At 46.5% G+C, this 22,013-nt stretch overlaps 1 protein-coding gene across 6 annotated transcripts in view; it reads right to left on the bottom strand.

Annotated features, from left to right (window-relative positions):
• The window catches only part of KMT5B (lysine methyltransferase 5B), a 58,819-nt gene that overhangs the window by 21,510 nt on the left and 15,296 nt on the right, over positions 1–22,013 (bottom strand). For 3 of the 6 annotated variants that reach the window (XM_086676711.1, XM_086676717.1, XM_086676712.1), the window contains exons 2-4: positions 14,042–14,277; positions 8,160–8,307; positions 3,159–3,227 (exon numbers count right to left, since the gene is read on the bottom strand). In XM_086676711.1, the coding sequence (XP_086532837.1) occupies positions 3,159–3,227; positions 8,160–8,307; positions 14,042–14,201 (377 nt within the window). In that variant the 5' untranslated portion in view covers positions 14,202–14,277. Of the gene's footprint in view, positions 1–3,158; positions 3,228–8,159; positions 8,308–13,480; positions 13,609–14,041; positions 14,278–22,013 lie in introns of those variants that run through there. The other 3 variants (XM_086676714.1, XM_086676713.1, XM_086676715.1) reach the window with 3 other exon arrangements.

Genomic DNA, 22,013 nt, shown 5'->3' with positions numbered 1-22,013 from the left:
TTACTAGGTGCTGCGTGCGCAGGTGCTGTGGTGAAAAACAGGAGAGAGAAGACCTGACCGCTGTTCTGGAATGGAGACTCCAGTGGGACTAGAAGACACATGTATGCATCCAACAGTTAAGCAAGGCGTCGCTATGCTAATGCAAGTTAGCAGGGTACAAACGACACGCGACAGCACTTTAGAGTACAGAAACTCTCGCTGAAGTGTAAGATCTGTTTGCGAAGGGGTTTTGGAGTTGACAACGATGTGGAGTTGACAATAAGGAATGCTGTGATTTCAGCCTTCTAAAGGAAAAGCAGAATGCTACCATAGGCAGGAAAGAATCCAAAGAAGGACGGCAAAGTGAGAGGGAGCCTACACAGAGGATCGTAAGGAGGCTGGGTTCAAAGAGATGAACAAGGGAGTCAGCTGGCCGGCAACAGTGAGGGAAAGTACTAGAACAAAGAAGAGGGAAGACGTGAGATCCTGAATGGGTAAAATACTGTTTACTGGACAGGACCCCTAGAGGACTTCCGGAGCTAGGAAAGCAGGCTGACGCCTTGGAGAACGAACTACCCACGGGCTCCTGTTTCAGTAAAGCTTCTCACAGCTGGTAAGCAGGACTATCAGGAAGACTTCGAACCCATCCCGGAGACAGCAAATGGACAACTGGACAAATGGACAATGAAATGGACAAATGGGCAATGCCCCGTATTACTTTCCATTTCGACCAATGAGCACACCAGCCCGCCCTCACGGGCAGACGAGTGCAAGTCCTTCGAACAACTCTGAAGGTCTTTAACCAGGCTGTCAGAGAACCACCACTAAAATGATCTAAAAATCACCCGCAGAACTGTGGGAGCACCCACACTCCCACGCAGGTCGACTACTCTACGAGGTACCTGTGGCCACAAGCGGTCTTCTCCAGACTGGGTTCCTCAGAAAACCTAAGTCCGTCTGGCCGCAGCTCTGCACTAGGGGGTCACGTGCGCATGCAGGACAGACCAGACGAGCAAGCAGCTGCCGGCTGAGGCACACCCCTGCAGGCAACACAGAACACGACACGGCGGGAAGCAGAAAAGCAGCAGCTCACTCAGAGTGCGACGAGCAGTCCAGGGTGTCAAGCGGCCAGGCTACAAGACCCCGGAAGGGCCCAGCGATCTCCGGGTTTCCCGTGGAACTGACCAACGGGGACACTCTGTTCTCAAATAATCACATGGCTTGATGCATTCGAGAGCAAACCGAAGTCAGGGCTAAATTCACCTAAAGCTCCTAAGCACCTGTCAGAAAAACAGGTTACGGACCTGGAACGGACACTGGCTCGTCCTGACAGGCTTTCTGTGTGCCCTCCGCTTCCTGAGGCATGTCCCTCCCTATCTGAAACTGCCTGCCAGCTAGCCTTAGTTTTATTCATGATGCCAAACCATTTATATGCTGAAACCAACACAGAGGAACCAACTCTTGACTGCCTAATGGTCTGCCTTCTATGATTCCTGTGCTGACTTTCGTTTCTGCTCTCCTGCCTTCTATTGCCTCAAACACAAACAAAACCCCCAAAACCGTCCCTCGTGCTACTCACCAGCAAGAACCTCCATTTCACTTAAAATGTAATTTACTGTCAAACTTTCTGTCTCGGTTGGCTGCTAGAAGGCGTGAAATGACACTGAGGCAAAGGAGGAGGAGATGGTTCTGGGTGCGGACAGGAAGGGGACGAGACAGTCGTTTTTGAGAATCCTACAGAAGTACATCCAAATCACCTGGCTGACAGTTCAAGTCAATCCCATCATGACAGATACCACAGGAAGATAAAAATTACTTCATCACATAAGACTCTTACAACTAATAGGGCCAGAGCAAAAGGCACTCAAGACCCTTGAAAGCAATGACCTGGGTCCGTATTACGGAGTAGGGAAATTCCCTCGGTCCCCTCCTGAACCACGGTCGTTCTAGACCTCCCATACGAACTGTACAAAGCTATCCTCACTCACGCCACGGTTCTCAAAGCTAAAGGGGAATTTAGGTTCTCTAAAGCAACCCTCTGGCTCCATAAATGAGAAAAACCAGGTCCAGTGAGGGCCGTTAACAGAGGGACTACCGTTACCCAGTCCTACTCGCTCACGGGAGCTCTGGGGGCCCCCCGGTGGCGTTTCACGATCAGAATAGGATTTGACTTCGTTCGCCACAGAGCACAGCACGGAGCCCAGCCGGAGAGACAGTGAAAGGGCTGGACACAAATATATACTTTTGAATTTAGTATCTGGGGGATGGGGGACGGCAAATGGCATGGCAGGGGAGGCAAGAGACAGGTGTTTGGCATTTCCCAATCAGTCCGTCCTTCCTCCCCCTCTTCATACAAACTTGACAACTTTAAATAAACCAAACATTTATTTCTCTCCTCCTGCACCTCTGGATCAATGGCTGGTACATGAAATACAAAAATATGTCATTTAAATCATTTTTATCACAAAGGGCAGAAAGAAACATGAATTCACACTCCCACACACCTGTTCCCCACTCTTTCCAGAGACTGACTTCCCAGGTTTTCTTGCTATTTGGTTTTTCTGTTTCCAAACCCAAGTGACCAGGGAAGGAAAAGCTGCAGATGTGTGTGAGCTGTGCTACTGTGCCCTTCCATGAGCAAGTACAACCAAGAGCTGACTGGAGGGAGGGGAAGAGGAGGGGGACAAAAAAAAGGGAGCAAGGGAAGGAGAGAGGAAGAGAGAGAAAACGCTCAAACATTCAAGATATAAAATAAGAAGACCGCGAGGCAACATCGTGAACACATTTCCCCCTCTCAGAAAGTTTGACTGCACACGGACAGTTGGCAGGTGCCGAGGAATCATGCTAGAACCACAGCTCTTCGCTCCTTCTTGACCTGAGAGTCAACCACCACCAGAGACACCCCCGGCTGAGTCCTACCGGCAGTGCTCAGCTAATCCCAGGGAGTGACTCCTGATCTTCTGATGAATGCTTTCTCTTACAAAATTACCCTGTTATGGAGTACAAGTGGTTCTTTAAATACAGCTGTTACTAAGACCAAACTATTTGAAAAGGTTTGCAAAACGTTCTAAAAGTCGTGTTTATGCTGACACCTCCAATTACGTAACATAAGAGAACATCATAAAGGCCGAAACAGGTTAGTTGGTATCTTATTATTGTTTGTAATGCACTCTACCTACCTCACAGGGTTGTTGTGAGGAAAACTGTCAGATTTTGAAAAATGCCTTGAGCTCCTCGAAGGAAAGGCGCTATATAAATGCAAAAACAAACAACAACAATAAAAAACTATTTGAATAATTTGTACTTGTCATTTCTAAACAGACTTACAATAGTAGTTGTTGCAGAAGTCCTTAAAACGAACGCCGTGACACTCGAGAAGATTGTGACACCACGGGCAGACTCAGTATAATAACAAAAGCCAAGATGTTGAAATTCTTTCCTTCCCACACGACATCATTTGCCCCTTGATCATATTAAGTTAGAAGGTCTAGAAGTTTCATTGCGCTTTCTAGTCAAGCACTTGACTTTACAGTGATATTTAGGGTGATTGATGTCTAGTTCGCATCCAACAGTGGACACGAAACATAATACGTAAACAACCAAATTAAAATTAGACAGTTACAGCACTGGAAGGATGGGTGCAGGCTGAAGTACAGCTTGGACCAAATAATAGAGAAAAGTTCCAAAAGTCCCACGAGGACTCTTCCCATTTGTCACGTTCTCTCCTGCTCAGCCCAACGTCCAGTGAGTCTCCCCAACGCCTCAGGAGACTGAAATCTCTGGGTCACGCAGCCTAAAACCAAGGGGCCGTGACAGAAAGCATCCCCCCTGCTGTACAACAGCACTTGTACCAGATCTCCGCTTGGTTTTTAAAAAAATCAGAGGCATGACTAACGACTCTCTTCTCTGGGAAGGGAAGAATTTAATTTTCATAATTGACAAGAGTCACTTAAATCTAAGTACTTCCCAGTAAACTGAAATTTCTATTTTGTTTATACCATTTCCAGATATTCAGGCTGCAACTCTGACTCACTTGTGCATAAATGGAGGGACATATCAAGATTTAAACAATAAGCATTCGGAATAGAGCCAGCTAAGGAAATTCTTAAATCGTTAAATATCTACTGTATCCGAACACTGTTTCTGAAGGCACACTGAAAGAAGCAGAGGGAGGGAAGAAGGCATAAAACAGAGAAACTTAAAAAATGACAATCAAATTACAGATGTACCAACAGGGCAACGAAAAGATCCCTCACACAAGGGATACACAGACGGCTGGGACGGTGAGAATCCAAGCTGTCGTATCTTCCGGTCCCATCTTTCACACCTCACAGAAAGAGAAGTCCATACACTAACAATTTATAAGGAATATTTACGATTATTCTAATACGGCACTACAGTTTCCTTATTTTCTATAAAATGGTATCTTTGAGAATGACGTTAAGTCAACATTCTGACAAATTCTTGCTCAAAAGACGAAGAACAGAAAAGACAGTCTTATTTTCAAGTAAGTGACTAAGATTAAATGAAAACGTGTGCCTTTCACTCAGATTAACAAGCTTCATTAATGAAACTTCTGCGTTCTTCCCAAATGTCAGCTTGCAAAAGAATCCGTTAAAATACCTTTGAAAAGAACGCCTCTGGTGCAAGGTGCCCGGGGACACAGCAACGTGCCGGCTCGGCCACACAGGCCCAAGGCGCCAGTGCTGCTGTCGGCTGACCTGCTCTAACCAGGGCGCACCAGACTCTCTCTCTACACCAATGGCTACTCCAGGAACTCTAGGAGTAGAATTAAATGTTGTAGCGGAAAACACGAATAAATGTTTTCTTCTGGATGTTTAACGTGGCTTAACCAGTTTTATAAATATACATATAAATTTTTTAACATTTATTTTTCAGAGAGAGAGAGAGAGAGAATGGGAGAGAGCGAATGAGCGAGCAGGGGAGGGGCAGAGAGAGAGGGAGACAGAATCCAAAGCAGGCTCCAGGCTCTGAGCTGTCAGCACAGAGCCTGATCCAGGGCTCAAAGCCATGAACTGTGAGATCATGACCTGAGCTGAAGTCAGGCACTCACCAACTGAGCCACCCAGGTGCCCCTAAATATATAAATAGATTAAAAAAAAATTTTTTTTAACATTTATTCAGTTCTGAGAGACAGAGCACAAGCGGAGGTGGGGCAGAGAGAGAGGGAGACACAGAATCCAAAGCAGGCTCCGGGCTCTGAGCTGTCAACACAGAGCCTGATGTGGGGCTTGAACTCACAAACTGCTCAAAATTCATGAAACCTGAGATCATGACCTGAGCCGAAGCTGGACGCTTAACCAACTTAGCCACCCAGGCGCCCCTCCTCTTTTAAAAGTGTATTTATTTATTTGTTTTGGGGTGGGGGGAGGGGCAGAGAGAGAGTCCACCAGAGAGAAACTGGGAGATCCGATCCCAAGCGGGCTCTGTGTTGAAAGAGCCCGATGCGGGGATCAAACTCACAAAGCGTGAGATCATGACCTGAGCCAAAATCAAGAGTTGGACAATTAATCGACTGGGCCACCCAGGCACCCCTAACCACTTTTAATTTTAGATCCTGTATTTTAATTCAGGGATGCTCAGATACAGTAATGTCTTGGGTTTTAAACATTTGTGGGGTAAACGCTAAATTTTACATTTTAGGACTCCACGTTTTTAAACGAGCCTAGGAAACTACTGATAAGGAAGTTTATTTATCTTGAGAGAGAGAGACAAAGCGCTAGCTGGGGAGGGGCAAACGGAGAGGGAGAGAGGGAGAACCCCAAGCAGGCTTTGCACCGTCAGCACAGAGCCTGAGGCGGGCTGCAACTCACAAACTGCAAGATCACGACCTGAGCCGAAATCAAGAGTCGGACCCTTAACTGACCGAGCCCCACCTGGCGCCCCCTGATAAGGACCTTTTATGTACTCATTACATCACAACAAAGCTCAGGAGGCCAGATGGCCTAGGACCTCGCTATTCCAAGTACAGTCAGGAGCTTGTTAGAAATGGAGCATCTCAGGCCCCAGCCCACAGCTACTGAATCAGAACCTGCATCTTAACAAGACTCCCCAAGTGACTCATATGTAAAACTAATTATAGGAAACAGTTGTCAGGACTTTTATTAAAAAATAGGAGTAACTTCCTATTGTAGAAGCCAGTAACAGGTAAACTGCTCATCTTCTGGAGCAAAGAACGGCGGGAGGATGGGGAATTGACTATAGGGAGTTCCTTCCTAAACCAATGACCCTTCTGTTATTCTGATGCAGTCTTTCCATGATGGTTTATGTGCTTCCACAGTTCAGTATACAGGGCACAGTGAACGTGACCTACCTAGCTCTTTTTTCTCTTCCTTGATGACGCCAGGTCATAATTATGGGCCTTTGCAGTAATAGCCTGACCCTCTCTAAGACTGTTATGTGAAAGCGATTCATATTTCTTAACTATTACCAGGACCTTCTAGGAGAAGCAGCAGTGGCCTCACTGGGGAAAAGAAGGGAAATGGACTGAAAATAACGCAAACCAGGGGAGCCCGGCTGGCTCAGTCGGAAGAACGTGCGACTCTTGATCTTGGGGTTGTGAGTATGAGCCCCATGTTGGGTACAGAGATTACTAAAAAAAACCAGACTTTAAAAACATTCCTTGAGAAAATAATTTAAGAAAAAAATAATGCAAACCAGATTTTATTTGGCTATTAGGGCATCCAGTACTGCTGATTTCCCAGCCAACAGCTATCCACCTGTCTACTTACAAAATTTAGGCATCTGCCCCTCTGAGGTCAGGGAGCTATTTAAATACGTTCTCAAGTCCACTCCAACTTGTCACTTCATTTTAGCAAGGAAAGATCTATGGTAACAGGAATCATGAAAATACCAAAGGCTCATTTTTATCCAAATCACTTCTTTCTGGATGTAGAAAATAATTGATAAACGAATCATACAGTCTTTTGTTTTCATCTTAGCAATGGACAGAATTAAAAGGGGGAAAATGGCACAAGAGTTTCCTCTAATCACCTTCATTCGCCAATGCCTCCCTCCCCAACTACCGGCGACTAGTCACCTGGTGATCAAGTTGCTCTGGGGTTGTCACTGGCCCTGGAGCTACAAAACACCACTGCAAGTATCAGGAAGGTAGGAGGGATCGGTGGCCTAGAACTGGCTCTATACATTCTCAACTCACCAGACTTGAAAGCCCTCTGCCACTCACGTTAAGAGGGAAAGTTGTAAAGTTCCGAGTTAGTGTTTGGTGGCAATCATGAAAGTATCTAAGGGCCATTTTCAGGGGAGAGATGCTTAAGAAAACATGAATTACAAAATTAAAAAGAAAATTTTTTTTTAGACAGAGAGAGACAGAGACAATGTGAGCAGGGGGAGGGCAGGCAGAGAGTGAGCAAGCGAGCGAGAGCGAGAGAGAGAGAGAGAGAGAGAGAGACAGAATCTGAAGTAGGCTCCAGGCTCCAAGCTATCAGCACAGAGCCCGGCGCGGGGCTCGAACTCATGAACCGTGAGATCATGACCTGAGCTGAAGTTGGACGCTTAACCAACTGAGCCCCCCAGGCGCCCCGTGAATTAAAAAATTTAAAGGATAACAGACTTCAAAAGCAGTGTTAACCATATTTTATACAGATGGCATGTGAGCCTCGATAAAGCACCTCCGTGTCTATTTTCTGATCTGCAGACTGGACAGACAGATGCAGGTCTTTAACATTCTCTTCATTCCAATGACGAGGTGAATCTCAAAGATTAAACATGACGGCAATACATTCCCTATATACGGTTGCAATTAGTTAGAAGAAAACTCTGTAATAAAATCATGAAAAAACCCCTGATGTAACCTACTTTATGTAGAAAAAAAATTATTGTATTTTCAAGGCTTCACAGGATACTTCTAAGATTTTTCTTTCAGCTAATTATCACAACATTTAAAATAGACTAGGAGATGCTCCCCCAGCTTTATATTTTCATACGAACAGCCTGAGATAAAATAAGAACACAGAATTAAAACTGACAAGACTCCTGGAAGCTTTTGTTGCTTTTCTTGCCTCAAACACAAAATCTTCTACAGCAAAGACCTTTCCTTTGATGTCATCTTAAATTCTGACTAAAAGTAAAACTAGCATCTATTCTCTTACACTCAACATCATCATCCGCTCCACTTCAGGATACAGACTTACAATTACCTGGTGTTCATTTTGTGTGTTTGAAAACCTAGATAGGGGTCAAGAACCAGACTGGTCGCCAGGTCATCGTTCTCACAGAGCTCCTTGGCAGACATTCCAGAAGACGGCACATATCGACTCTGGCCTTCGAACCCCGAATTACCATTACCTGTGAGAAGAAAGAGAAAGGAAAGTAACTCAAAGGGAAAACTACTTAAATCTACCTTTAAAACCTTTAGCTTCGTTGCCCTCTCAAGTCAGCCATTAAGAACGGAGTACGTTTTGCACAGACAGAAAGCCAAACACAGCGAATGACCGAGAGCGTTTTGCTTAGCAGGTAATATCACCAGGGTTCCCAAGAACAGGGTCTGGGTAGTCGTGAGAATCTTGGGCTCAAATAAATGCCTTCCCCGTCCCATCAAGGAAGACGAAAAATGGGATGAGTGGACGCTCACCACCGTGGCAAAAGACAGCATCAAGCGCCACTGCGGACAGGGCCGGGGGACACAGGAGACAAGAACACAAGAAACTCTCTGCAGGAAGTGCCAGGACGGACATCAAGTACGAAGAGGCGGCCCCCCGAGGGGTGAACTCCGCCATCCTCCTCTTGGGCAGGTGACCCTCACTCCCCACCTGGTAGCTGAGGCCCACAGGAGAAGAGACTTGCCTGTGACTACAGAGTCAGGAAGCAGAAGTGAGGAAAGGAGGAGAGAGAGAATGACAGGCCTATTTCTAACCTGTCTAGAACAGATTCTGAATGAATGGATAAAAATAGAGAAATGCCGGAAATACATAACCGAAGTGATGAGGTTTAATGATGGTGTTTATAAAGAGAGCAAAGGAAAGCCAAACTTAAATGGGTGAAGTTTCATCCGTGCTGATTTAAGCCTGACATGCATGTCACAGACAATCTTTTCAGGCATGTAATTATGCCAACAGTATAACTTGAAGCCTCTCAAAATTAAGATGTGGAAGAATGAAAGACAGTGCAAGGTGTAACTTTCTTTTCCACACTCTTTCAAAAAGCAAATTAAACACAACATGTTAAGGCCCTATCAAAAGGTAGGTAGGCATATGTTTTGTAATCAAGTTATTCATTTGCATGTAGGTATGTAAAAGCTATCAAAGTCGTTATGTTTTTCTTTATTGAAATGTAATTCACATACCATACAATTCATCCATTTAAAGCGCACAGTTCAGGGGCGCCTGGGTGGCTCAGTCGGTTAAAGCATCCAACTTCGGCTCAGGTCATGATCTCACGGTTCCTAGGTTTGAGCCCCACATCGGGCTCTGACAGCTCAGAGCCTGGAGCCTGCTTCTGACTCTATGTGTCCCTCTCTCTCTGCCCCTCCCCCACTCACGCTCTAAATAAACATTTTTTTTTTTTTTTTTTTTTTTTTTTTTTAAAACTAGGCTTCATGCTCAGCGTAGAGCCCAATGCAGGGCTTGAACTCACTACTCTGAGATCAATACCTGAGCTGAGATCAAGAGTGAGATGCTTAACTAACTGAGCCATCCAGGTGCCCCATCTGTCCTTTTAGTTTGACACATTCTAACAGCTGTGAAGTGGTACCTTGTGGTTTTGACTTGCATTTCCCGGATGACTAATGATTTCAAGCATCTTTTCATGTACTGGCCATTTGTGTGTCTTTGGAGAAATGTCTGTCTATTCAGATTCCCTTGCTCATTTTAAATTGGAGTTTGTGGGGCGCCTGGGTGGCTCAGTCAGTCAACAATCCAACTTCAGCTCAGGTCATGATCTCGCGATTCGTGAGTTCAAGCCCCACATCAGGCTTTACGCTGGCAGCGTGGAGCCTGCTTGAGATTCTGTCTCCCTCTCTCTGCCCCTTCCCTGTGCACACTCTCTCTCTCCCTCTCATAAAGGAAGGAAGCAAGGAAGGAAGGGAAGGAAAGAAAGAGGGAGGCAGGGAGAAAGAGAAAGAAGGACATTGGAGTGTCTTTTACTGCTGACTTGTAACAGTTCTTTATATATTCTAGATACTAGTCCTTTATCGGATGGATATGTGATTTTAAAATGTTTTTCCCCCTTCTGTGAGCGTCTCTTCATGTTCTTGATGTTAATCCCTTAAAGCACAAAAGTTTGTTAATACTGATGAATTTCAATTTACCTTTTTTCTTTTGTTCCTTGTGCTTTTAGTGTCCTATCTAAGAAACCTCTGCCTGATCCAAAGTCATGAAGATGTATGCTTTTGTTTTCTTCCAGGGATTTTATAATTAAGGTCCTTTGATCCATTTTAATTTTTCACACATACCGTGAGGTAGGGTCCAACTTCATTCTTTTGCATGTGGATATCCAGTTTTCCCAGCACCATTTATTAAAAGACTATTCTTTCCCCGCTTAATTTTCTTTGCATGCTTGTCAAAAATCAATCAACTACAAACATGAAGGCTTATTTCCAGACTCTTGATTCTATTCCATGGATAGGTGTCTAGCCAAATACAACACTGCAGCTTGGTAGTAAGTTTTGAAACTGAGAAGTGAGTGTGCCATCTTTGTTCCTTCTCAACACTGTTTTCGCTGCTCTGGGTTCCTTGAATTTCCACAAGAATTTTAGGATCCGTTTGTCAATTTCTGCAAAGAAGCCAATTGAGATTTTGATAGGGACTGCGTTCGCTCCCTGTAGATCCCTACAGATCCCTGTAGATCTGTAGATCATTTGGGGAGTACTGCCATCATAACAATATTAAGTCTTCTAATCAATGAACATGGGATGTCTTTCCATTTATTTAGGTCTTCTTTAATTTCTTTCAATAATGTCTTGCAGTTTTCAAACTGTAAGTTTTATAGTTTGCGTGCTGATCTATACTGCTGAGCTCATTTATAAGCTCTAATGTTTTTTGTTTGTTTTTAATGTTTTTATTTATTTTTGAGACAGAGAGAGAGAGAGAGAGAGAGAGAGAGAGCGCGCACGCACGCATGAGCAGGGGAGGGGCAGAGAGAGACGGAGACACAGAATCCAAAGCAGGCTCCAGGCTCTGAGCCGTCAGCACAGAGCGCGACACAGGGCTCGAACTCACAGACAGTGAGATCATGACCTGAGCTGAAGTCGGACGCCTAACTGACTGAGCCACCCAGGCGCCCCAAGCTCTAATGTTTTTTAGTGGATTCCTCAATCACGTCGTCTGCAAAGAGAGATGGTTTTTACTTCTTTTCCAACCTGAATGCCTTTTAGTTCATTTTCTTGCCTAAACGCTGTGGTTAGAACCTCTAGCACAATAGTGAACAGAAGCAGTGAGAAAAGATACTCGTCTTGTTCCTGATCTTAGGGGAAAAGCATTTACTGGTCTTTCAATATTAAGTAGGACATGAGCTGTGGGTTTCTGTAGATGTCCTTTATCAGGTTGAAGAATTTCCTTCCGTTCCTACTCTGTTGAGTGCTTTTACCCTGAAAGGGTGCTGAATTCTGTCAAATGCTTTTTCTGCATCTATTGGAATGATCATATGGGTTTTGTCCATCATGCTACTGAAGTGGGAGCATTAATTTTCAGGTTTAAAGCCAACTTTGCATTCCTGGGATAAATCCCACCTGCTTATGCAACAGAATCATTCTCACTTGTTGCTGGATTTGGTTTGTTAGTATCTTGTTGAGGATTTTGTGTCCATACTTTAATAGATATATTGTACTTTTTAGGGTATTTTTTCTTGTGAGGTCTTTGGTGTTGGTAGCAGAGTTAATACTGGTCTTATTGCATGAGGAAGTGCTCCCTTTCCTTCTACTTTTTGGAACAGTCTGTAAAGAACTGGTGTTGATTCCTCTTTAGAGGTCTGCCGGTATTCACCAACAAAGCCATCCAGGCCTGAGACTTTCTTAGTAGTGTGTTTTAAAAATTACTGATTCAACCTCTTTACATGCTACAGGTTTATTTGGATTTTTGTGTTTCTTCTTGAATCCATTTTGGTAGTTCGTGACTTTCTAGGAATTTGTTCATTTAAGGTACCGAGTTTGTTGGCATCCAAGTGTTCAGAGTAGTCCATTATAACCTTTTTTAGTTCTGTAATGCAGCAGTAATGTCCCCTCTCTCATTCTTGACTCTGCTCTTTTTCTTGATTAGTCTTGGATAGAGGTTTGCCGACTTTGTCGAGCTTTTCAAGGAGTCAACGATTGTGATTCTCTCAAATTTCCATTATTCACTTCTAATTTTACTCCACTGTGGTCAGAGAACGTACGATGTATGGCTCCAATCCTTTCAGGTCTGTTGAGACTTGTTGCGTGGCCTAGCCTATGGCCTATCCTGAAGAACGTTCCACGTGCACCTGAGAAGAACGTGCGTTGTTGGTGGGTGGAGTGTTCTACAGATGTTTGTCAGGAAGCACTGGTTTAGGGTAGTGTCTAAGTCTTTCCCTGTTCATCCTCTGCCTCACTGTTCTGTTCGCTATTCAAAGTGGGGAACTGACGTCTCCAAATCACTGAATTGTCTGTTTCTCCCTTCAATGCTGTCAGCGTCTGCTTCGTGTATTTTGTGGCTCTGTCACGTGAAATCACTGAGGTTTACCTAAGATGGAACATTGCTTTGTTTTGCTTCATCACTGGCTCTCTTTTTGTATCATTCGTGTCCAATGACACTCAATACGATGCTGTCCGTCTTCAACTCTCTGGGTTTTTCCAGCCTGTCCTCTAAATCTGTCTACACACGGCAAAGCGTAGCCCATCTAACGATCGTTTTTCTAAATTATCACGTACCTCCAACAACTGTAAGACCTTTTTGCTCTGGGATGCCCAAAAAGAAGGCCAACAGCAATATGGAAAAATTAAAAACCGACCAAAAAAAGTCGCCTAATTTACCGCCCGGAACCAATACCCCTGCTATAGTCGTTACGTTTCTCAATTCCTTTCGGTTCCCGTCACGTGCTACAGGGTGGGCGGGTGTCCACGAATAGGAGAAATCTATCCAGTCCTGGGCTCTCTCCCTCCTACCCCGAGCAGGGATTTCTGCCTCGTGTACTACAGACACAGTGACCTGCTCTGATATGGAGAGGCTAAGGGCAGCCTGGGCCCCGTAAACTGCATAAACCTCTAACAGGTATGAGGGTAATCAGTCAGGACTGGTGCAATCTACCTGAAACCGTTCCAAATGCCAGGCAGAGCCAACCCTACTCAGAGCGGGCCAATTCCAACGCAAACGAAGGATGTTCCGGAGGGGCTAAATTAACCTCAGGAAAAACAAGAACGGAAAAAGCCGTCCTCCCTCACGCGGCTGTGCGCCACTGGGTATCTTCACCTAAGGCAGCTGCCTACCTAAGGCTCACACGCATCCCGGGGCACTGTCCTGCTCTTAAAAGAACTATTTCTTGAACTCTCCACAAGCAGCCCCACCCTCACCAAGGAGGAGCAAGGTGAGAAGTCACGCGTCATCAACAGTGCTCTGATGTCGGGATACACCACCGTCCGCCCTACAGAAACGGAAGGAACGGCAACAATTTGTGACGCTGCCCTAAATTCCGTTTCCCCTGTAAATGAGAGTTGAATTTATTATTCACACGTCTCAGTTTTCAAAGAGATACATACTTATACTTACATCAAACATAAAAATACAGTTTGAACTTCAAAGAAATTCAGCAGCAGCACTTTAATACAGTTTATAGAGCAGGTCAGCCATTCAGACATCCACGCTACAAAATAGAACTTAAAGTTATGGATACAAAAGCATAATTAAAGCGATCTTATTAAGCACCGAACTAGAGGCGTACACGTCAGAGGAGAGTAAGGACTGTCAAAACTCTGAAAGGGTGAAAAAGAAAGAAGGAAAGAAAAACCTGCACCGTTAGCTGGGAGCACATGAAAACTTGTTTTGAAAACAGCAGAGACAGAATACACGTTACAAGCTGCGAAGAATCACCGCCCCGCGCGACAACGGAAATGACAGTTGCATCGTGTACATACATCTGCTCGACCTCCTCTCAACCGCGTGTCTGCCGGCCTTCGCGGCCTCCTTCCCCGCGGGCTGCAATTTGGCCGGGCTCTGCGGATGGTCATTAGACAACTTGCCTCCACTCCTCCTGCCATTCACCACCATGTTCTTGGATTCTCCCAACCACTTCATGCCCACAGACCGCCTGACCCAGGTGCATTGAGTCGTTCTCTTCAGATAGCTTAGAGAATAATTCCAACGTTCTCTCCTAACAAAACAAAACATGAAAAACAGAACCGGGAGGTAAGTACGTAAGAGACCATACTGCCCGGACCCTTGAGAAAGATACAAAGTATTGAAAGGAATTCCGTCTCGGGCTGCTGGGGCCACCGAGGGGCCACCGAGGGGCCACCGAGGAGCAGCAGCCCAGGCTCTGCGTTTGGCGGGGGTGGGGTGGGGGGGGGCGCTCAGCAAGGGCCACCAGGAGGGAAGGACAGGAGCAAGCCAAGGCCCGGCCGTGGCCCCCTCACCAAGCACACCCCGAGTTCGTGCAGGACGCCACCCGAGGTGCGCCATGCGCTGCCCGACGCCTCCGAGGACAAGCGCACCACAAGTTCATCGAGAAAAGGGAGGGGACGCACATCCATGCCAAAAGGACGAGAGAGGTGCTGAGCGACGTCCTGGCAGCCGTGAGGAGAGTGGCAGCCAAGGACTGAACTCCTCCCCTCTGTATGTAATAAATAATAAAGACTTTTTTGGAGGAAAAAAAAAAAGGTAATTTAGTAACTAATGTTTCCACTCTTTAAGGACCACTCGGCTCCCCAAGCCATCCGGTGTCATCTGTGCTGTCACTCAGCACGCCCAGACTCTGGAGAGGAATTCACTCGTGTTGCTCACTGCTTGTGCTGCAAACAGCCACCGACAAAGAGTTAAGTGCTCGTAAGTGTCTATCTCTCGCTTGCCAGTAAGAATAATTTTGCACCTTGTTATGCGGACGTTTAGGTACAGCTTAATAATCTGCTCAAATTACGCGTTTTGGTAGGGGCGTCTGGGTGGCTCAGTCGGTTAAGCATCGGGCTCTTGATTTTGGCTCAGGTCACAATCGCACAGTTCCTGAGTTCAAGCCCGGCGTTGGGCCCTGTGCTGGCAGTACAGAACTCACTCAGGATTCTCTCTCTCTCTCCGCCTCTCTCTGCCCCTCCCCTGCTTGTGCACTCTCTCTCTCTCTCCCCCAAATAAGCAAATAGGGGCGCCTGGGTGGCTCAGTCAGTTGAGTGTCCGACTTTGGCTCAGGTCATGATCTCACAGTCTGTGAGCTCGAGCCCCGTGTCGGGCTCTGGGCTGACAGCTCGGAGCCTGGAGCCTGCTTCAGATTCTGTGTCTCCCTCTCTCTCTGCCCCTTCCCTGCTCATGCTCTCTGTCTCAAAAATAAATGAAAACATTAAAAAAAATTTTTTTTTAAAAACAAAATAAGCAAATGAATATTAAAAAAAATTACATGTTTTGGGAACAGTGTATTAACTGTGTGAGAAAATCCCAAGGATGTTCTCTCCTGTTACAAGGAGAGCTTAAGAAAAGGGGTCTAAGTCAAGCTTTGTCCACAACAGCTCTGCCTTTCTGTTGTCAGTTTGAAGTCAATGCTCAAGGTACTTCAGGGACTGATACTCAAATATCAAAGTCTTGCCCATCATGAAATGTCTGCCTTTACAACAGCAACAAAAAATTGAGTAATTGTAATATCTGCCAATATAGAGATATCCCTCACCATCTGAATTTTAATTAGCTGAATTTGGGAAGTGAATGATTTGGCTAGTGAGGGATGCTCATAATCTGTAAGGCCCTTTGGAAATAAGAGTGTAACAGATCACAGAAAGGGATGTCCGTGGCATCACCTCATTATGGAATTATGCTCTAATATAAATCAGACTAAAAAGGCTCCAGGATAAGAAAGTGCAAAAACACAAAAGTTCAGAGCTATCTGAACTTTTCCTTCCATCTGCATGTGGAACTGACGCCAGAGAGGCTGACGCTCGTGCCCAGAGCCACACAATCAGGCTGGGGGCAGGATCCCTAGGAGAACCCGGCACTGCCACCCGAGGGTCTCTCGCTAGACCACCCAGAGGCCGACTTCCCTTATTTTTTTACGAACGCACAGAGCAACACAAATGATAAACTATTCTGAGGTACTTCCAGAAATGTATACTTGGTCACGCCTTTAACAATACCCAACAAAAATACGAAACACTGAATTTTTTACCTGATCTCAGGTCTCCTCCACGGTCACAGGACTCGTGTGTGAATTCACAGTGGTAAAGCGTGTGTGTGAGCCACACGCTTACGTACAAAGGTAAAGAATGTCTGATCCGTACTAAGGATGCTGTTTACAAACGTTCTCTACTATGTATTCTTCTCCTGGCTCTTTCACTTAAATTCAATTAGCACTCAACTTTCATTTGCCTAGCCTTTCATTGTTCTTGTCCGCCTCACGAAACCCAGAAGACGCTGCACGAACAACAGAAAAGGCAGGTACGGGGCGCCTGGGTGGCTCAGCTGGTGAAGCGTCCGACTTCAGCCCAGGTCACGATCTCACCGTTCGTGGGTTCGAGCTCCGCGTCAGGCTCTGTGCCGACAGCTCGGAGCCTGGAGCCTGCTACGGATTCTGGGTCTCCCTCTCTCTGGCCCTCCCCCCACCCGCACTGTCTCGGTCTCAAAACTAAACATGAAAAAAATTAAAAAGAAAAAAAGGAAAGGCAGGTAAAACTACAGACACAGTGGTTATAAGCTGGAGATTTTTCAATTATTACGTTTTATCAGACTGAACACGAGACCTACTGACGACCAAATGTCCTGTATGTGTACTCAGAAGAAGAGGCAGAGGAATTAGGAGCAGTATGCTTCTGAAGCATAAAGACAAAGAAAGCTTGGAAAAAAGGCAAGGCCCACGACACTCTTCCCTCGCCTGTGCCTGTAACAGTCTGACCCATCTCTTCGTCTGGCCAACCTCTTCACGCTCCAGGGTCTTCCTTGACCCTCACCGCCAGATTCAGGTGGACGTCCCTACTACAAAACTTAGGTGAAAACCCTTATGTCGCTGCACTGCAATGGTCTGCCTGCCTCCTTCGCTGCCCGGGTTCCTGAGGCCAAGAACTCGTTTTCCTGTTCTCCAGCACAAACTGGATCCGGGGCCCTCGAGTGACGAAAGGATCAATAAACGAAGGTGTGGCCTATGCCTAACAGGAACGATCTCTGTATGTGTCCCAGGCTGTAAAATACCACAGTTATAACCTGACCCTCTCAAGTCCTCTCCTTGAGACGTGACTGCCGCCCTCCCGCCTCCGCCCCGAGTCTGCACCTTCACAGGACCAGGACAGCACCAGGACCAGGACCAGGACCAGGACCAGGCGAGGTGCATCTGGTCCTTGAGGAAGCCCATCTCGAGAACGCCCTCACGGAACACACAACTCGTGGACAATGGCTGGAGAATGTGTTTTTAGGACTCAGGAGTCCTGATATCCCTCGATGATGAGACACAAAATAGAACTACACACACGTGGAACAGAAAAGAGCGACGCGGCTTCGGAGAGATTTAAGGGACAAAAGGAACAGTAAGTAATCTCTCCACTTAAGTCCCAACTGAGATTCTCACTCAGATAAAAAGCAGAAAACCTGGGGTGAAATCCAGCAACCTGCTTTTAATAAGCCCTCCAGGTGACTGTGACTCCACTCGGTGTGAAAGCTATTGTTCTCAGTTACTTCCTCATCCACTAGCTCATCTGATAGGGCAAAGAACACAGGCCAAAATTTTAATCTGAGGACATTAGACCTATCGACCAATTTTTTCCCCTGAGAATTAAGAAAAGTGCGCCAAGAAGTCATTTTAGCAGCACACTTCAGCCCAGTGCGTGGAACACAGAAATTATACGTAATTTCAATGAAATGAGGGTGAGGATTAATGATCCATCCAAACTGAAGCAAATTCATAACCTCAAGCCTCATTTTTTACAAGTTTTGTTTCGTTTTGTTGTAGAGAGAGTGCGTGCGAGCAGGAGAGGGGCAGAAAGAGAGAATCTCAGGCGTGCCTCACACAGCGCGGAGCCCGACGTGGGGACCGTGAGGTCACGACCTGAGCCGAAGTCCCGAGTGAGCCCCCCAGGCGCCCCTCCAGTCTCACTTCTATTGCAGTCAACCGATATTATTTTGTTTGAACTTTTAAGATACTAAGGTATCACGCCGTCAGTCACAGAACACGGCTGAATTTCACTGGTATGACTACACTGCCCGCCTGGATACTTTCTAGCTGAGGCTCCCACACGCTCCCCTGGTCCCCTGGTCCCCTGGTCCAGACGGCGGCAGTTACCGTTAAGGCAAAAGACATTACTCAAGCTCACAAATGAACTGTTTTGTAAAAACCAGTTCTAGTGAAACTATCAGAATTTGGGGGCTATTTACAAATTTTAGCTCAAAATGAATGTATGCCCTACTAATCATGAGGTCGCTGTTTGTCCGTTCTGGCCTCCTGAGTGCGGACTCTTCCCATCGGTGCCATCTTTCCTCTAAGACCACAAGCTGAAAGAACACTTACATGTTAAAGGTGGAGACGGAATCCCAAAAGCTCACACAGCTGACATCGTAGTAGCCTGTGGAGAAACATGGGGAGGCCAGCAAAGCCTAAAGCCTTTCACGGCTCCCACAGCGGCCCCACGCCCAACATCAGCAACAGTGCGGTCTCTCTGGCCCGGGGAACAGCTGGCTCACAAATACCACCATGGACTTGGCTTGGTTGACAGCGTCTGAACCAACTGGCCACTATATTCAGAAGTAAGAATTACCTGAAATTTACCCCAAAATTGGCAGGAAAAAAAAATCTCAAAGACTAGCGGTCACTCCTTAAACGGAGTAACGATGCCAAATCCCTCTCTGTTCCGATTCCCCTATATGGTTGACCCCTGAACAACATGGATCCACTTCTGTGTCAATTTTTTTCCGATAAATGCAGTCCAGCACTGTAAATGTGTTTTCTCTTTCTTAGGATTTTCTTAATCACACCTTCTGGAGCTTTATTGCAGAATACAGCATATCACACATGTAATATACAAAACTCACGTTAACCATTTATTTTGTCGATAAGGCTTCCAGTCAACAGCAGACTGTTGGTAGCTAAGTTTTTGGGGAGTCAAAAGTTGTATGTGGAATTCTGACCACACAGGGGGTTCAAGGGTCAAGTGCGTAAATCAGGAAAATTATTAGACATCTATTACATTCCGGTTCCAGGCCCGGGGGATACAGCAAAAGACAAAACCAGGTTTCTGCCCTCATCTGTGCTTACATTCTAATGAAAAAAATCGCTCGGAAGTAACAAATTAGCAATTAAATGCCAGCACCTTGGAGAAAATCAAGCGGTTTCTAAGTGGCAGGGAGTGTTTCAGGTGACACAGGGGTGGGAAAGGGAGGCAGCAGTGGGTGTGCAGAGGACCGGCACAGAGTCCAGTGTGGCTGCGGCGGGGTAAGCAGGGAGGCGGCAGGAGGGAGACTGGAAGGGGTGCCAGAACATGTAACGGAGAGTGTCAAAGCCACTGCTGACACCTGGGCATGGACTCTCAGGGAGATGGAAAGCAGGACTGACGTGGTCTAAGTTACAATTTTAAAGGCCCACACTAGCCGCTTGCTATGTGGAGGAAAGCTCACAGATAAATGCTTTTTAAAAAGCAGATCTAATGAAGCCAGTAATAAGTGGGGAACACGAGAGAAAGCACCAGTTAAGAGGCTACTGCAATGAACCAGTGGCCTGGGGCAGCACGGGTGGCAAGAAGTCACTGGTTTTGGGATCTTTTCTGAAGGTTCGCAGATAGACAGGATCTGCAAGCGGACTGTGGGAAAGATGGGACTCTAACAGGCCTCCAAATTGAAGCACAGAATTTACAGAGGTGGCAAGGACTACAGGCAGCTCAGGTTTTGGCAGGGGTCGGGGCGCAGGAGTTGAGTTTCGGTCATGTTCGAGATGCCCAGGAGAGACAGGCGCCAGACGGGCCGCTGGACCTAAGGGCCTGGAGTACTGGTCCAGGCTGGCCGGTGCCCTAACGGGACAAGATGCAATCACCCAGGGGGTGAGTGCAAGTGAAAGAAGGCTAAGGACACAGGGAGCCGCCCTCAGACCAGGACCCAGCAGCAACGGCAACTGAAAGGAGCAACTAGTCAGGGAGGAAAAGCAAAGAGCAAACAGGGACCAGCGCTTCAGGAAGCGCATGACCGACTCAGGCACGGGCTGCAGACGCTCACAGGGCAAAGCTCTTTCAGGCATCAAAACTCAAGGACAAGATGGGCCGCTGACGATCTGAGAACAGACGTGAAGTGTTGAAACATGGGCTCGTGGGGAAAGAGTTAGATGGCAGAGGGGAACATAGGGAATAATGAACAGAAAGAGTCCTAAGTCCTGTGTCATTTGTTTCAAATGAGAGAAAGCTGCATGTGACCGAAAGAATACATGTAAATTAAACTCAGGGGAGGGAGATGAAAGGAAGATTAATTTGAGATCAGCATGCCTTCAGAGTTTATATGGCTCTTTTTTAACAACAAGTTTTTAAACAGATTCCCAGGGCGCCTGGGTGGCTCAATCGGTTGAGCGTCCACTTCGGCTCAGGTCACAATCTCGCGGTCTGTGAGTTCGAGCCCCGCGTCGGGCTCTGTGCTGACAGTTCAGAGCCTCGAGCCTGCTTCCAATTCTGTGTCTCCCTCTCTCTCTGCCCCTCCCCTGCTCATGCTGTCTCCCTCTGTCTCAAAAATAAATAAAAACATTAAAAAAAAAAAGATTCCTTTTCAACGTTTATTTATTTTTGGGACAGAGAGAGACAGAGCATGAACGGGGGAGGGGCAGAGAGAGAGGGAGACACAGAATCGGAAACAGGCTCCAGGTTCTGAGCCATCAGCCCAGAGCCCGGCGCGGGGCTCGAACTCACGGACCGCGAGATCGTGACCTGGCTGAAGTCGGCCGCTTAACCGACTGCGCCACCCAGGCGCCCCTGAAGATTCCTTTTCTAAAGGAATAACAAAGAGCACCTGAGCGTAACGGGGCATTCCTGAGGGGGCTGCACAAGCTCGGCTCCCTCTACTTTCCAGAGTGCTCACAAGAACAAGAACGGTGCAAGCAGGCTCTAAGGAAGGGCAGTTGAGGCAGCACTCGGGGACAGCCAGTATGTGTCCCTGAGAGGTTCACCCACTCTGGAGTCAACCGGAAAGGAAGATTCGCTTCGCGTGGCTTCACTGGACCAACAGGTGGGGAAGGAATTCAGATTCTTCAGATTCTACCATCAACCCTGGATTTACAAAAAAGGGTCGACGGGGCACCTGGGTGGCTCAGTCTGTTAAGAGTCTGATTTCGGCTCAGGTCATGATCTCACGGTTCATGGGTTCGAGCCCCGCACTGGGCTCTATGCCGTCAGCTCGGAGCCTGGAGCCTGGTTCAGATTCTGTGTCTCCCTCTCTCTGCCCTTTCCCCGCTCATGCTCTGTCTCCCCCCATCCCCTCTCCCAAAAATAAATAAATGTTAATAAAATTTTTTTTAAAAGACCTGCACTCCAAGAGGACAATATTTAAAGACTTACAGTTGTATTTAAAGAGGAAACTTTTTAGGGGCACCTGGCTGGCTCAGCTGGTGGAGTACATGACTTGATCTCGGGGTGGCGGTTTAAGGCCCACGGTGTGTGTAGAGATTACTCAAAAATAAAAAATGTTTACAGTGCCTGCGTGGTCAGTTGGTGAAGTGTCTGACTCTTGGTTTCAGCTCAGGTCATGATCTCAGTTTCCTGAGTTCGAGCCCCGCATTGGGCTCTGTGCTGACAGCATGGAGCCTCTCTCTCTCTGCTCCACCCCCCTGCCCCCACTCACGTTGTCTCTGTCTCTCTCAAAAATAAATAAACATAAAAAAGAATTTACAAAGAAGTTTATAAAGAAAAAAAAGAGGAAACTTCCTATGATAATACTACTAAGGTAAGAGGCACACCACACATT

The sequence above is a fragment of the Puma concolor genome, chromosome D1 (assembly GCF_028749965.1).
Source record: "Puma concolor isolate L17-30 chromosome D1, mPumCon1.1.hap2, whole genome shotgun sequence".
NCBI lineage: Eukaryota > Metazoa > Chordata > Mammalia > Carnivora > Felidae > Puma > Puma concolor.
Note: the sequence above shows the minus strand (reverse complement) of the source record. Positions and strands in the feature narration are given on the sequence as shown.